Source organism: Equus asinus, chromosome 23, assembly GCF_041296235.1.
Source record: "Equus asinus isolate D_3611 breed Donkey chromosome 23, EquAss-T2T_v2, whole genome shotgun sequence".
NCBI lineage: Eukaryota > Metazoa > Chordata > Mammalia > Perissodactyla > Equidae > Equus > Equus asinus.
In genome coordinates this window covers 26,936,460-26,949,895 of record NC_091812.1, presented here as the reverse complement: position 1 = coordinate 26,949,895, position 13,436 = coordinate 26,936,460, and the positions used below count along the sequence as shown (strand labels likewise).

General features: G+C 35.8%; 1 protein-coding gene across 7 annotated transcripts in view; it reads left to right on the top strand.

The window, feature by feature from the left end:
* VPS13A (vacuolar protein sorting 13 homolog A) overlaps nt 1-13,436 on the top strand; it is a 231,748-nt gene that overhangs the window by 103,986 nt on the left and 114,326 nt on the right. For all 7 annotated transcript variants that reach the window (XR_011497472.1, XR_006525972.2, XM_014832544.3 and 4 more), the window contains 4 exons: nt 103-162; nt 374-527; nt 1,227-1,343; nt 1,423-1,526. Coding sequence is in view for 5 of the 7 variants with exons in the window: in XM_014832544.3 (XP_014688030.2) it covers nt 103-162; nt 374-527; nt 1,227-1,343; nt 1,423-1,526 (435 nt within the window). In the remaining 2 variants the exon portion in view is untranslated. The remainder of the gene's footprint in view (nt 1-102; nt 163-373; nt 528-1,226; nt 1,344-1,422; nt 1,527-13,436) is intronic.

Genomic DNA, 13,436 nt, shown 5'->3' with positions numbered 1-13,436 from the left:
AATAGCTGGAAAATTATATAAATGTATATTAAGACCATCATGTAATTGAATATACATATGTCTTCCTAAGATAGTCTAACAGATTCTTTTCTCTTTGGATAGGCTGAAAAGAATGTACCCAACTTGAAAAGTACCTATAACAATGTAGTGCAACTAATTAAGGTATGAGTGAACAATTTATGTTTTAATTAGATACTGTATTTCTAAGTAAATATATTATGAAAATTATTTTATCACTAGAGCTGTAAGATCCTTGAGGGTAAAAACAGAAGATCATAAACTGTATCCTTTATACCACAAAGCATAAAGTCTTATACAGAGCAGGCAAACAAATGTTTATTGACCTATTACTAAAATCTACTTTGTTCTTTAGGTGAATTTTTCCTCTTTGGATATTCATTTACATACTGAAGCTCTTCTGAATACAATAAATTATTTTAATAATATCTTACCACAATTGGAGGAAAAATCAGCCTCATTGTATGTTGCGGAGACTGAAGACAAAGGAGAGGTCATTAGAAAAATACGTATGTTTCTTTAAAATTCAACTTTGATTTTTTTAACCAAGTAGATCATTGAATTTTGGCTCTTGCTTTATTGTTAACTTAGAATATTGGATTTAGAATTCTATTGCTTAGATTAATATCTAGAAAGAGTCATTATATGCCAGGTTAATTTTAGAAAATAATAGTAAGAAAAAGTGATTACTGCTGAAGACAATATGCCTTTTATTTATCTATCAGTCTTTTTAATTGAAGATTATACAGTAGAAGTATTTGATTTAGATTAAAATTTATGCATTTAATATCATTGTTTTGGATTAGAAAAATAGAACTAACAATTTGAATAATAATCAGAGTATATATTTTTTAATCAGAGTACTTTTTAAGCAATGAAAAGTTGCAGTTTGATAATGACAAGAATCACCTAGTAAATCGGAAAAGATTCATGGTTTTCCAACTGCAATTTCTTAGTTTCAAATGTTAGCTTCATCTAGGAGCTGTTTTTTGTTTTGTCTGCTTGCTTTTGTGTGGCTTTCTTTTCATTAGATTTGATTGTTTTTAGAATTCCTAATTTCATCCTACTTGCTTTGAATTGAATTGCAAATCAGGTTTTCCTTTTGTATTACTATTATTTGTTGTCATAGTTCAGTTACTTATAACTGTAGTGAGCTAACTACTGAAAGTTTTTCCTATGTTTTTCAATATGATTTTTTCTTCTTGCAGCTTTAAAACTACCCAAGAATGAAGATATTATTACCTTGCAGATTTTAGCAGAATTATCAAGTATACAGATCTTTATTCAAAATCAGAAACGTAACATTTCTGAAATTAAGATTGAAGGTAATAAAACTTCAGAAAAAATAAATTCAAAACTATTAAATGAAAGAGAAGTCATTTAATAATTCTTTTATTCCCTTAGGGCTTGATTCTGAGTTGATAATGAGGCCTTCAGTAACTGAAATAAATGCAAAGCTAAGGAATATAGTTGTTTTGGATTCTGATATAACAGCTGTATACAAAAAGGTAGGAAGTTGTTTCTATTAATTAATAGTACATCATTAAATGTGCTTGTCCTTTAAGATTGACCATAGGTATAAATGAGACAGTTGTTGGATTTTAGCAATGTGGCTTGTTATGTCCATGGGTTTTGGAGTTAGGTGTAAATGGGTTCTAAGGAGCTCTGCTCCTTAGTAGCTGTGTGCCCTGAATCTTGAATTTTGTTTCTTTATTTGTAAAATGAGGATTAAATATCTTGTAAATGAAATAGGTATAATTGGGGCTGACCCCGTGGCCGAGTGGTTAAGTTCACGCGCTCCGCTTTGGCGGCCCGGGGTTTCACCGTTTTGGATCCTAGGCTTGGACGTGGCATTGCTCATGAGGCCATGATGAGGCGGCATCCCACATACCACAACCAGAGGCACTCACAACTAGAATATACAACTACGTACTGGGGGGCTTTGGGGAGAAGAATAAAAAAAAAGAGAAAAAAGATTGGCAGCAGTTGTTAGCTCAGCTGCCAATGTTTTGGAAAAAAAAAAAAGAAATAGATTTAAGCAATGCTTCTGGAATAGAGTTGCAGGGGGTGAGGTCTGTGGGGATGCTGGGGGTTGGGGAGCTTGTCAATGCCTTTTTTACTTTTTTTCCTTTTGCTCTTCTCTTCAAATCCTCTGAACTTTATACTGCATTTCAAATTTCAAAAGCAGAGGGTATGAAGTCAGATTGAATAAATTTCATGGATGCTTACTAATACTATAGCAGTTACAATATTGAGAGTCCTTTGAACTGGATGGCCAGTGGTTGAAGGATAGGTATTTTATTACTGGATGTAAGACAGTAAGGTTTTTGAACTAGATACTGTTGTAGAGTTAGACAGGTAATGTTTGAACAGTGGAGCATCTAGGTAAGATGGTATATTTAAGGGAGTGAAGAGAATATCAAAAGTAGGATCAGAAAAGGCTGAGGTACTTGTTGAGTCAGGAAGTCAGAGTTTGGAGTGTGACAGGAAGAAAGGAAATAGATGACTAGGTTTAGCCAGTAATACTGATGAGATATAGTGATGACCTGATTTTTATGTTAAATAAAAATCTTATTCCTTATATTTTATTATGGCTTTTTAGCATGAGATAACAAGAGTCCCAAAACATCAAAGGTGCATGGCCCATAGGAATAAGGAACAAGAAATTTTTCAGAAGCCATGGTTTGATTTGCTTCTATTGCTTTTATTTTTTTAAAAAATTGTAGTATTAGAGCATTGAAGAAGTAGATTATTGGGGCTGGCCCAGTGGCACAGCGGTTAAGTGTGCATGTTCCACTTCAGAGGCCTGGGGTTCGCCAGTTCAGATCCCGGGTGTGGACATGGCACTGCTTGGCAAGCCATGCTGTGGTAGGCATCCCACATATAAAGTAGAGGAAGATGGGCATGGATGTGAGCTTAGGGCCAGTCTTCCTCAGCAAAAAGAGGAGGATTGGCAGCAGTTAGCTCAGAGCTAATCTTCCTCAAAAAAAAAAAAAAAAGTAGATTATTGGGGCCAGCCTGGTGGCATAGTGGCTAAGTTTGCACGCTCCACTTGGGGGGCCTGGGGTTCATGAGTTTGGGAGTGGACTTAACACACCACTCATCAAGCCATGCTGTGGCAGCATCCCACATACAAAATAGAGAAAGATTGGCACAGATGTTAGCTCAGGGATAGTCAAAAAAAAATAAGTAGTAGACTATCCATTTTATTGACCCTATCTAGAAAGTAAAGCTCACATAAATAAATGCATCTACCAAAAGTCAATCAACTAGTTAGTATTAGAGCTGGTATTATAACCCAAGCCATTTACTTTTTTATCCGTAATTTTGTTTTTAATGTGTCTATAAGGTTAAAAATCCAACTTACAAAAAGCTACAAAATGAAAAGTTTCTCACGTCTGTCTTCTTGCCCCACCCCCATTTCCCTCTCCCTGTTCCTTGACTTTGATTCCAATGTGCATGATTTTTTTTGTTGTTGTTTATTTTTTTTCACTTTTTTAAATTAAGATTATGATAGTTTGCAACCTTGTGAGATTTCAGTTGTACATTATTGTTAGTCGTGTTGTAATGTGCATGATTTTTTTTTTAATTAAGATTATGATAGATTACAACCTTGTGAGATTTCGGTTGTACGTTATTGTTAGTCATGTTGTGGGTACACCACTTCACCCTTTGTGCCTTCCCCCCAACCCCCCTTTTCCCTGGTAACCACCGATCAGTTCTCCTTGTCTATATGTTAACTTCCACCTGTAAGTGGAGTCATATAGAGTTCGTCTTTCGTAATGTGCATGATTTTTAAACAAACTATACCTTGTTCAGTAACACTCTACATGTCAAGGAACCAGAGAGACAAGGTTTTTGCCATAGATCAGAGCTTCCTAATTATTGTGATATGACACACTATGGTGTTCTGAATAGGTTTTAGGTATAATAACATATTGAGCCCCTCAGCTTTCTGGACAGTTGGGTGAAGGACGCCTGGAGTCCTCAGACTATTTGAGTCTGTCGTGGAGCAGCCACCTGCATTTTCCCTGGTATCATTACACAGATATGATTATTTATGTGTGCTATAGTCTGGAAAGGATTTTAGCTGATCCTGACATTCCTATGAAATAAGATATCGTTGCAAGTTAGTTTCTTATACTTTCTTTATAGAAAAGTGTTTTAAAAGTGAATTTTAAAAAAAAATTATCCAGTTATTAATGCTTGTTAATTCTGGGTGGTAGATACATAAGTATTTCTAACTATTGTCTACTTTTCTGTCTTCAGTATTAGGCTAATATTGGCTTCATAAAATGATTTGGGAGTATTTTCTGCTCCTCTGTTTTCTGAAAGATTTATGTAGAATTGGTATTATGTCTTCCTTAACTGTTTGATGGAATTCACCAGTGAAGCTATCTGTCCTTGAGGTTTTCTTTGGGAAAAGACTTAATTACTATTCCATTTCTTTACTTGATATAGGTCTAATTGAATTTTCTTGTTTTTCATTAGTCAGTTTTAGTAATGTGTCTTTTTTGGAATTTGTTGCACATATGTGGTTTTGATTCTGTTATTCTTTGTGTTTCTTAATAAAAATTGAGATGATACAAAATATTGCATAAATTTTATGTCCTTGCCTTTTTTCCTCCTTACTCTTTGTTATAGTTTTTAACTACATATTTTTCCATCCTTAGACAATATATTACCCAGTTTTGTGGTGTTTTGGAAACATATATTTTAGCTTGAAATATAGCATACACACAAAAGCATATAATGTAATTTAAAGAACAACAGTAAAACAAACACCTTTATGCCCAGTTCTCAAGCCAAGTAATAGAAGGTACATCAGAAGTTACCAGTATGTCCTAACCTGACTGTGTCCTACTGTCTCCTCACAGAGTTAACAATGTCCTGATTTTTGTGTTTTTAATAAGTTTTACCAACTATGTATGAATCCTTAAATAACACATTGTTTCATTTTGCCCCCCCATTAAAGGACATCATATTTTATTTATTTTTTGAGTTCCTTTTTTCATTCAATGTTATATTTTTGAGATGTATCCATATTGATGTGTGGAGGTCTAGTTCATTCATTTTTATTACTGTGTAGTAGTGTATTGTATGAATATATACCGTTGGTTATTTATTCATTGGTCTATTGATGGATCTTTGAGTTGTTTCTACTTTTTTGTTTTTATGAACACTACTGCTGTAACTAGTCTTGTATAGTCTTCTCATATATTCTTATATGTATCTCATACAAGCGTTTTCAGAGAATCTGTTTCTAGTGGCACATGTACCTCCAGAAGAAATGGAAGAGAGATTTGGTGTTTCTCTTCAGTGCCAGTGCTTGAAATTATCAGATATTAAATTTTTTGAAAATTTGAAGTGTGTAATATGGTGTTTCATTTGTATTTTTCTTACTACTAACGAAATTGCACATCTTTTCGTATATTTATGGGCTATTTATGCTTGCTCTTCTACAAAATTCCTATTAGTTTGACTCAGGTTATCAGCAAGCTTTTTCTGTAAATAGCCAGATTGTAAATATTTTAGGTTTTGTGGGCCATGTGGTTTTTGTTACAACTATTCAACTCTGCTATTGTAGTGTGGAAGCAGCTGTAGATAATACATAAATGAGTGGTTTGGCTATCTTCTAATAAAATTTTATTTATGATAGTAAAATATGAATTTCATATAATTTGCATATGTAACAAAATATTATTCTTCTTTTGATATTTTTCAGTTACCTTAAAGTGTGACAACTAGGCTTACCTAATCCTACCAATTGTAGTTTGCTGACCCCTGGCTTAATTTATCAATTTTAGGGGAAAGGTTATTTTTTTCCTTATTGATTTGTAGGAAATCATTAATATTCTGTACATTATTCTTTGCTTAGTTTATGTATGTTTCAAATAGTTACTCTCAGTTTGGTTGTTATCTTCTCATTATGGTGTCTTGATTAACAGGAGTTCTTAATTTTAATTAAGTAGAATTTGTCATTCTTTTCCTTTTGGTTTGAGAAGTTTGTGTCTTCTAAATCATTTCATTCTCTGGGTTCGTAAAGGTATTCCCCACTTGCTGTTTTAAAAGTTATATAATTCTGTCTTTCGCTTTTAGATCTTTCAGCCTACTTGGAATCGATTTTTAATATGATTGAGGCTGGGGTCCAGTTTTGCTTTTTTCACAGTAAATTCCCTCATACCGTTTGTTGAAATAGCTATCCTTTTCTCACTTGTCTATGGTACTATGTCCATTACATCTTAGATGTAGATGTGTGAATAGATTTGTTTCTGGACTTTGTCTTTTGTTCCATTGGTTTACTTTTCCTTGAATCAGTAGCAAACATACATATAGTCCTTACTTCACACTGGAGACTGTTCTAAATACTTTGTAAGTATTAACTTATTTAATCTTCACCAGTTTCATTGAGATCGTTTTCCAATTTTGTGGATAAAGAAACTGAAGCATATAAAGGTTAACTTCTTGAGGTCACATAGCTAGTTGGCATTCTAGCTCTTTAGTTTATGCTCTTAACCATTTTATGCTGCCTCCAATAATTCCAAACCGAATTATTGAGCTTAATTTAATTTTTAAGCTCGTATTCCATCTTGTTTCTCTTCTTCAATAATGTGGTGGCTGTTCTTAGACTTTTGTGTTTACATATAAGTTTTAGAATCAATCTTCTTTCAACTTCTATCAAAGAAATACCACTGGTATTTTGACTTTAAAAAACAAAGAGTTATTTCTTAATATCATCAAACATCCAGTGTCTGCTCATATTTCCTTGATTGTCTCATAATTTTTTTCTTTTAGTTTGTTTGACTCAGGATCCAAAGGAGGTCCATACAGTGCATTTGATTAATTTGCCTCTTAAGTCTGTTTTAATCTGTAAGTTTCTCTCTCTCTCCCTTGCCATTTGGTGCCATCCTATGTTTTTTGGTAGAATTTTCCACAGCCTGGCTTTTGCTGATTGTGTTCTTATAATATTTAACATGTTCCTCTGTTCCCTGTATCTCCTGTAAATTGGTAGTTAAATCTTGAGGCACGATGGGATTTAGGCTTTTTGTTTTTTTGAAGAAGATTAGCCCTGAGCTAACATCTGCTGCCAGTCCTCTTCTTTTTGCTGAGGAAGATTGGCCCTGAGCTAATATCTATGCCTATTTTCCTCTACTTTATATGTGGGGCACCTGCCACAGCATGGCTTGATGAGCACTGTGTAGGTCCACACCCAAAATCCGAACCAGTGAACCCTGGGCCTCTGAAGCAGAGCACGCAAATTAACTGCATTGCCACTAGGTTAGCTCCTTCTTTTTGTTTTTTGTTGACAAGAATACTTCATAGTTGGTGTTGGGTATTTTCAAAGGATGCACATAGTGTCTAGTTGTCTTTCTTTTTATGATGTAATAGCCATTTTGTTAAGGGCTAAAAATGATAATTCTAATTCAAACATTTCTTTGTCATTTATTAAATAGAAGCTTTCACCAGCCTTTATGCTGACATCTCCAATCATTTTAGTTTTTCAAAAGTTTATTCCTGGAGCCGGCCCGGTGGCGCAGTGGTTAAGTTTGCACATTCTGCTTCTCGGCGGCCTGGGGTTTGCTGGTTCGGATCCCAGGTGCAGACATGGCACTGCTTGGCACGCCATGCTGTGGCAGGCGTCCCACATATAAAGTAGAGGAAGATGGGCACTACGTTAGCTCAGGGCTAGGCTTCCTCAGCAAAAAGAGGAGGATTGGCAGTAATTAGCTTGGGGCTAATCTTCCTCAAAAAATAAACATAAAATAAAAAGTTTATTCCTTAGTAGATTCCATAAATCATAAGGCTCATAATCATAAGAACAGTACTCCCTGAGTGTTTACTTGTTGCATTACATTTCTATTTGAAGGGCAGTTTGTCTGGATTTTGAATCTAAGGATTAGATTGCATTTTCTTTCCTAGATGATTCTTAAACGTGTTACTCTGTGTCTTCTGGCCTAGTGAGTGTTCAATAAAATTGCTGATGACAATTTGCCTCTCTTTTTCCCTAGAAGGACTTGATCATTTTGCCTAGATATTCAGAGCTGATTGGAAGCTTTGTGTGGCAGGACTTTTGACAGGTGGATATCACATTAGATGATCAGGCAGTGATACAACGATTTTATGGCCTCGAAAATTGAGAGTATCTATTTTTTTTTTCTTAAGCCAATCAGTTTCCTTTGAGAAAGGTACTATAAGTATAGCCCTGACAGCCGAGATTCTGGGAGCCAGTTGGTTGAAGAATGTGGGGACCTCACCTTTCAATTTACAGATTTTAACTTAAAATACTCATTTTTCGGTATGGTGTTTTATTTGCCTCTTATCTGCACTTGGTGTCTTCTAGGCCATAGCCTCTCTGCTCTAAACCCTGTCTTAAGCAAATTTCTTCTCTTCTGTTAGGATCAAGGGGAGATAGTCACAGGGTCGCTCATGTGACTTGTGGAAGATAATTGTTTTTTATTAACTTAACATTATTTGGGATATTACAGTCAACAAAAGATGCAGAGTCCCTCTTCTCATGGGGGTAAATAATCAATAAATATTCAGTAACAGAAAACAATCAGAGAGTGATAAGTGCTTTGAAAACCAATAAACTAGGGTAATTTGATAGTGATTTGAATGGTATTTTAGGATTATCAGGAAATACCTCTCTGTGGAATCTGTGGAAGGAACATTTGACAGAAATATGGATGTGAGCCCTGTGGAGAGAGCATTCTAGGTAGAGGAAACAGCAGCTAAAAGACCTTGTGGCAGAAAGGTGCTTGGCATATTTGGGAGGTTGTAGGGACTTCAGTAACTCATATAGAATTCTGTCTTTATTTTTTCCTTTTAAAGCCAAGTTTACTATGCATACAGATATAATTTACATACAATAAAGTTTACCCTCTTTAAAGTGCATAATTCTATGAATTTTTTTTTTTTTAAAGATCGGCACCTGAGCTAACATCTGTTGCCAGTCTTTTTTCTTTCCTTCTTCTCTCCAAAGCCCCTCAGTGCATAGTTGTCTGTTCTAGTTGTAGGTCCTTCTGGTTGTGCTGTGTAGGATGCCTCCTCAGCATGGCCTGATGAGTGATACCATGTCCACACCCATGATCTGAACTGGCAAAACCCTGCACCCCCAAAGTGGGAGCGTGCGAACTTAACCACTTGGCCACGGAGCCAGCCCATAGTTCTATGAATTTTGACAAACACAGTTATGTAACCTCCAACACCTTTAAGGATATGGATTAGATCTGTCACCTCCCAAAATTTAGTCCTGCCTTTGTAGTTATCCCTTCTCACCACCCCAGCATGTGGGAGTGCCTGCACTTTTTTTCATCCCTATAGTTTTGCTATTTTCAGAATACTATATAAATGGAAAACTACCGTATGTAGCCTTGTGAGTCTGGTACTTTCTTAGCATATGAGATTTTAATTTTTGTCTTTTCTCATTTTTTCTTGCTCAGTCTTGCTAGAGATTTATCAATTTTATTAATCTTTTCAAAGAACCAGCTTTTGATTCAATTGAGTATTCTTTTTTGTCAATTCTATTTATTTCTGCTCTTTATTTCCTTCCTTCTTGTTTTGGATTTACTTTGTTCTTCTTTTCCTAGTTTCTTAAGGTGGAAGCTTAGATTATTGATTTGAGATTTTTCTTATTTTCTAATGTAAGCATTTGCTGCTATAAATTTTCCTTTAAGTACTGTTTTAGCTGCAGCTTACAGATTTTGATATGTTGTGTTTTTATTTTCATTTGGTTCAAGATATTTTCTGATTTCTCTTGTGACTTCCTCTTTTATCCATTTATTTAGAAGTATGTGGTTTAACTTCCAAATATTTTGACATTTTTCAGGTATCTTTCTGTTATTGATTTCTAGTTTAAATCCACTGTGCTCAGAGAAGAAACCTTTTTGGTTCTTGTAAACTTGTTGATATTTGTTTCATGGCCCAAAGCATGCATGCTCAGCCTTAGTGAATGTTCCAAGTCTACTTTAAATTAATGTGTATATTTGGCTGTTGCTGGGTTGACTGTTTCATAAATGTCAATTAGAGCAAGTAAGTAGGTTGTTAGAGTTGTTCAAATGACTGATTTTGTGTTTTCTGGTTCTGTTGATTACTAAGGAAGGATTGTTGAAGTTTCAACTCTGGAATGGTCTATTTCTCCTTTCAGTTCTCTCAATTTTTGCTTCATATGTTTTGAAGATCTCATATTAGGTGCATACCTATACGCCTAATGCTTAACTACAGGGATACATTCTGAGAAATGCGTCATTAGGTCATTTTGTCATTGTGAGAACATCATAGAGTGTACTTGCAAAGCCTGCTACATACCTAGGCTATATGGTACTAATCTTATGGGTCTGTTGTCATTTATATAGTCTGTTGTTGACCAAAATGTTGTTATGTGGCACATGACTGTATAGGATTTTTATGCCTTCTTGGTGAATTGCCCTTTTGTGATTATGTAATGTTCCTCCTTAACCTTGGTAATTGTCCTTAATCTGAGGTCTACTTTGGTAGTAATATAGCTACACCAGATTTCTTTGATTGGTGTTTGCATAGTGTATCTTTTTTTATTCTTTAGCTTTAGTCTATGTCTTTATTTATTTATTTATTTATCTCTTTATTTAATTATTTTTGAGGAAGAATAGCCCTGAGCTAACATCTGCCACCAGTCCTCCTCTTTTTGCTGAGGAAAATTGGCCCTGAGTTAACATCTGTGCCCGTCTTCTTCTGTTTTATATGTGGGATGCCTGCCACAGCATGGCTTGATAGGTGGTGTGTAGGTCCGCGCCCAGAATCCAAACTGGTGAACCATGGGCCACCAAAGCGGAGTGTGCAGGCTTAACCACTATACCACTGGCGGCCCCAATCTATGTCTTTATTTTTAAAGTGGGTTTCTTGTAGGCAACATATATTTCAAGCTTGCTTTTAAATCCCATCTGACAGTCTCCAACTTTTAATTTGTGTTTAGGCCATTTTAAAAATCTAGTTGTTGATATGGTTGGATTAAAATCTACTCTCTCTCTAATTGTTTTCTATTTTCTAGTTGTTTTGCTCATTCTGTTTGTTGTATTGCCTGCCACCACCCCCTCTTTCTTTTTTTACCTGATTTTAAATTATCGTTTATTTTATGGTTTCCCTTTGGTTTACAGTGCATATTTTTAATAACAGTCTACCTTCCAGTAATATTTTACCGCTTCATCTATATCGTGCAACACTATATTGCCAATTCCTGTTTCTTGTCTTTTGTAGTATTATTGTAATATTTTTTATTTTCATGTATGCTGAAAATCCACAATACATACCTACTGATTTTGGTTTAGTCAGTTTTCTTTAGAGCAGTTAATTTTTTTAGAAAAGATATTTTATATTTACCTTCATTTTAGCTATTTTTGAAACTCAGTGTTTCAGGTAGCTTCAAATTTCTGTCTATTTTTATTTCTACCTGAAGAACTTTATCACTTCTTATAATGCAAGTATGCTGATAATGAATTGTATCAGCTGTTGGTGGGGAGGATGGATGGGAGCTGGAAAAAAAACCCTTTTGTTTCATCTTCACTTTCTGAGTGATATTTTTGCTACATATAGAATCTGGGTTGATAGGTTTTTCCCCCCTCCTTTCAAACTGTTGAAGATGTGACTCCATTGTTCTTCGTTAAGCATAGTTTTGATGAGAAGTCTGCTATATATCTTTGTTTCTTTGTACATAATTTCTCATCTTTATTTGACATCCTTCAGGGTTTGTATAGAATGTCTAGGTGCGTGTATGTTTTGATATATTTTCCTGTTTGGGGTTTTCTGAGCTACTTGGATCTGCCTTTCATTATTTTTCATTATCTTCTCAAATAGTTCTTCTGCCTCTGTCTCCCTTTCTCCTCCTCCATCTCCTTCCTGTCTTTCTCCCTCTTGAATTCCAAAAATTTTTCTTAGATTCCTGTTAGATATTGTCCCACAACCTTTGATCCTCTGTTCAACTTTTCCCCCATTCTTTTCTCATTATGTTTCCATCTGGATAATTTCTGTTGACCTGTTTTTAAGTTTACTGATTTTTGTCCTTGGCTCTGTTGAATCTGCTGATGAACCCATTAAAGATATTTTTCAGGGCTCGCCACGTGGCCAAGTGGTTAAGTTTGTGCGCTCTGCTTCAGCAGCCCAGGGTTTCGCCGTTTTGGATCCTGGGCGTGGACATGGCACCGCTTATCAGGCCATGCTGAGGTGACGTCCCACGTGCCACAACTAGAAAGACCCACAACTAAAATATACAACTATGTACTGGGGGGACTTGGGAAGAAAAAGCAGAAAAAGGAAAAAAAGAAGAGTGGCAACAGTTGTTAGCTCCCATGCCAGTCTTTTAAAAAAATATGTGATATTTTTCATCTCTGTTACCATGTTTTTTTATCAGTAATAGTTCCCTTTGACTCTTTTATTTTTCCATTTCTCTGCTGATATTCTTCATCTATTCATGCATATTTGCCATCTTTTCCACTAGAAGCATTCACCATATTAATCACAGTAATTTAAAATTCATTGGCTAAAAGTTCCAACATCTGTGTTATCAGCAAATATGGTTCTGTTGATTGCTTTGTCATTTGTTGGTCATTTTTTTTTCTTGATTTTCGGGCTGTCTCATAATTATTGGCTAAATGTCAGGCATCACATATAGGACAGTAGAGACTCAAGTGTCTGAAAATGGGAATGCCTCTTTTTTGTGCTAGGCTATTAGTGTGGGGGTTGGGTCAATTTAGTGGAAATCTGAGCTCACTCTGAGTTTTCTTGTTTAGTATGATTCCCTTCAATACACCTGTGCTTCAGATTCCTTTAGGTATATCTTGTGCTTAGGGTTGGGGCTTTGTTCTGGAATGCTGCTCCATCCTCTACTTTTGACCTTTCTTCTACTCCCATACCTCAGAAAGTTCTCTGTCCACAGTCTTGGCTCTTTCCTTGATGTTAGAGTCTACTGCTGCTTTTTCTTGGTGCTTGCTACCTTGATGGTATTTTTGGAGGGGAGGCAGGGAGGTTCTTTGGGTAGGCGTGTCAGTTGTCCTAGTCCAGTTTCAGTCCTAGCTGTGCATAATCTCTAGGTCTCCGAAATGGGGCATTCTTGGTGATCCTATCCCGCTTTTCCATCGCATCTGACTCATATCTTCAGTAGCTCCTGTGTGGGAATTTTATTCCCTGCCCCAGCAGGAGGTGACATATAATGGTCTGGTCCCAGTAGAGTTTCTTCCCTCAGATGTAGAAGGAGTTTTCTTTTATCTTTGCGCCTGGGCTATAGTACCTTCACCTGTGCCCTGAGGACAAAAGGTTACTGCCTTTCCCCTAGTTTCTTAAGGCTTTTCTTCCGAGAAGAGAATAATCTTGATGGTACTTTGAGCCTTTTCTGCAGTGGAGGCTTCTTCCCTCTTCCAGGGTTGTACCAAGGAAAGCTTTCTTCCACT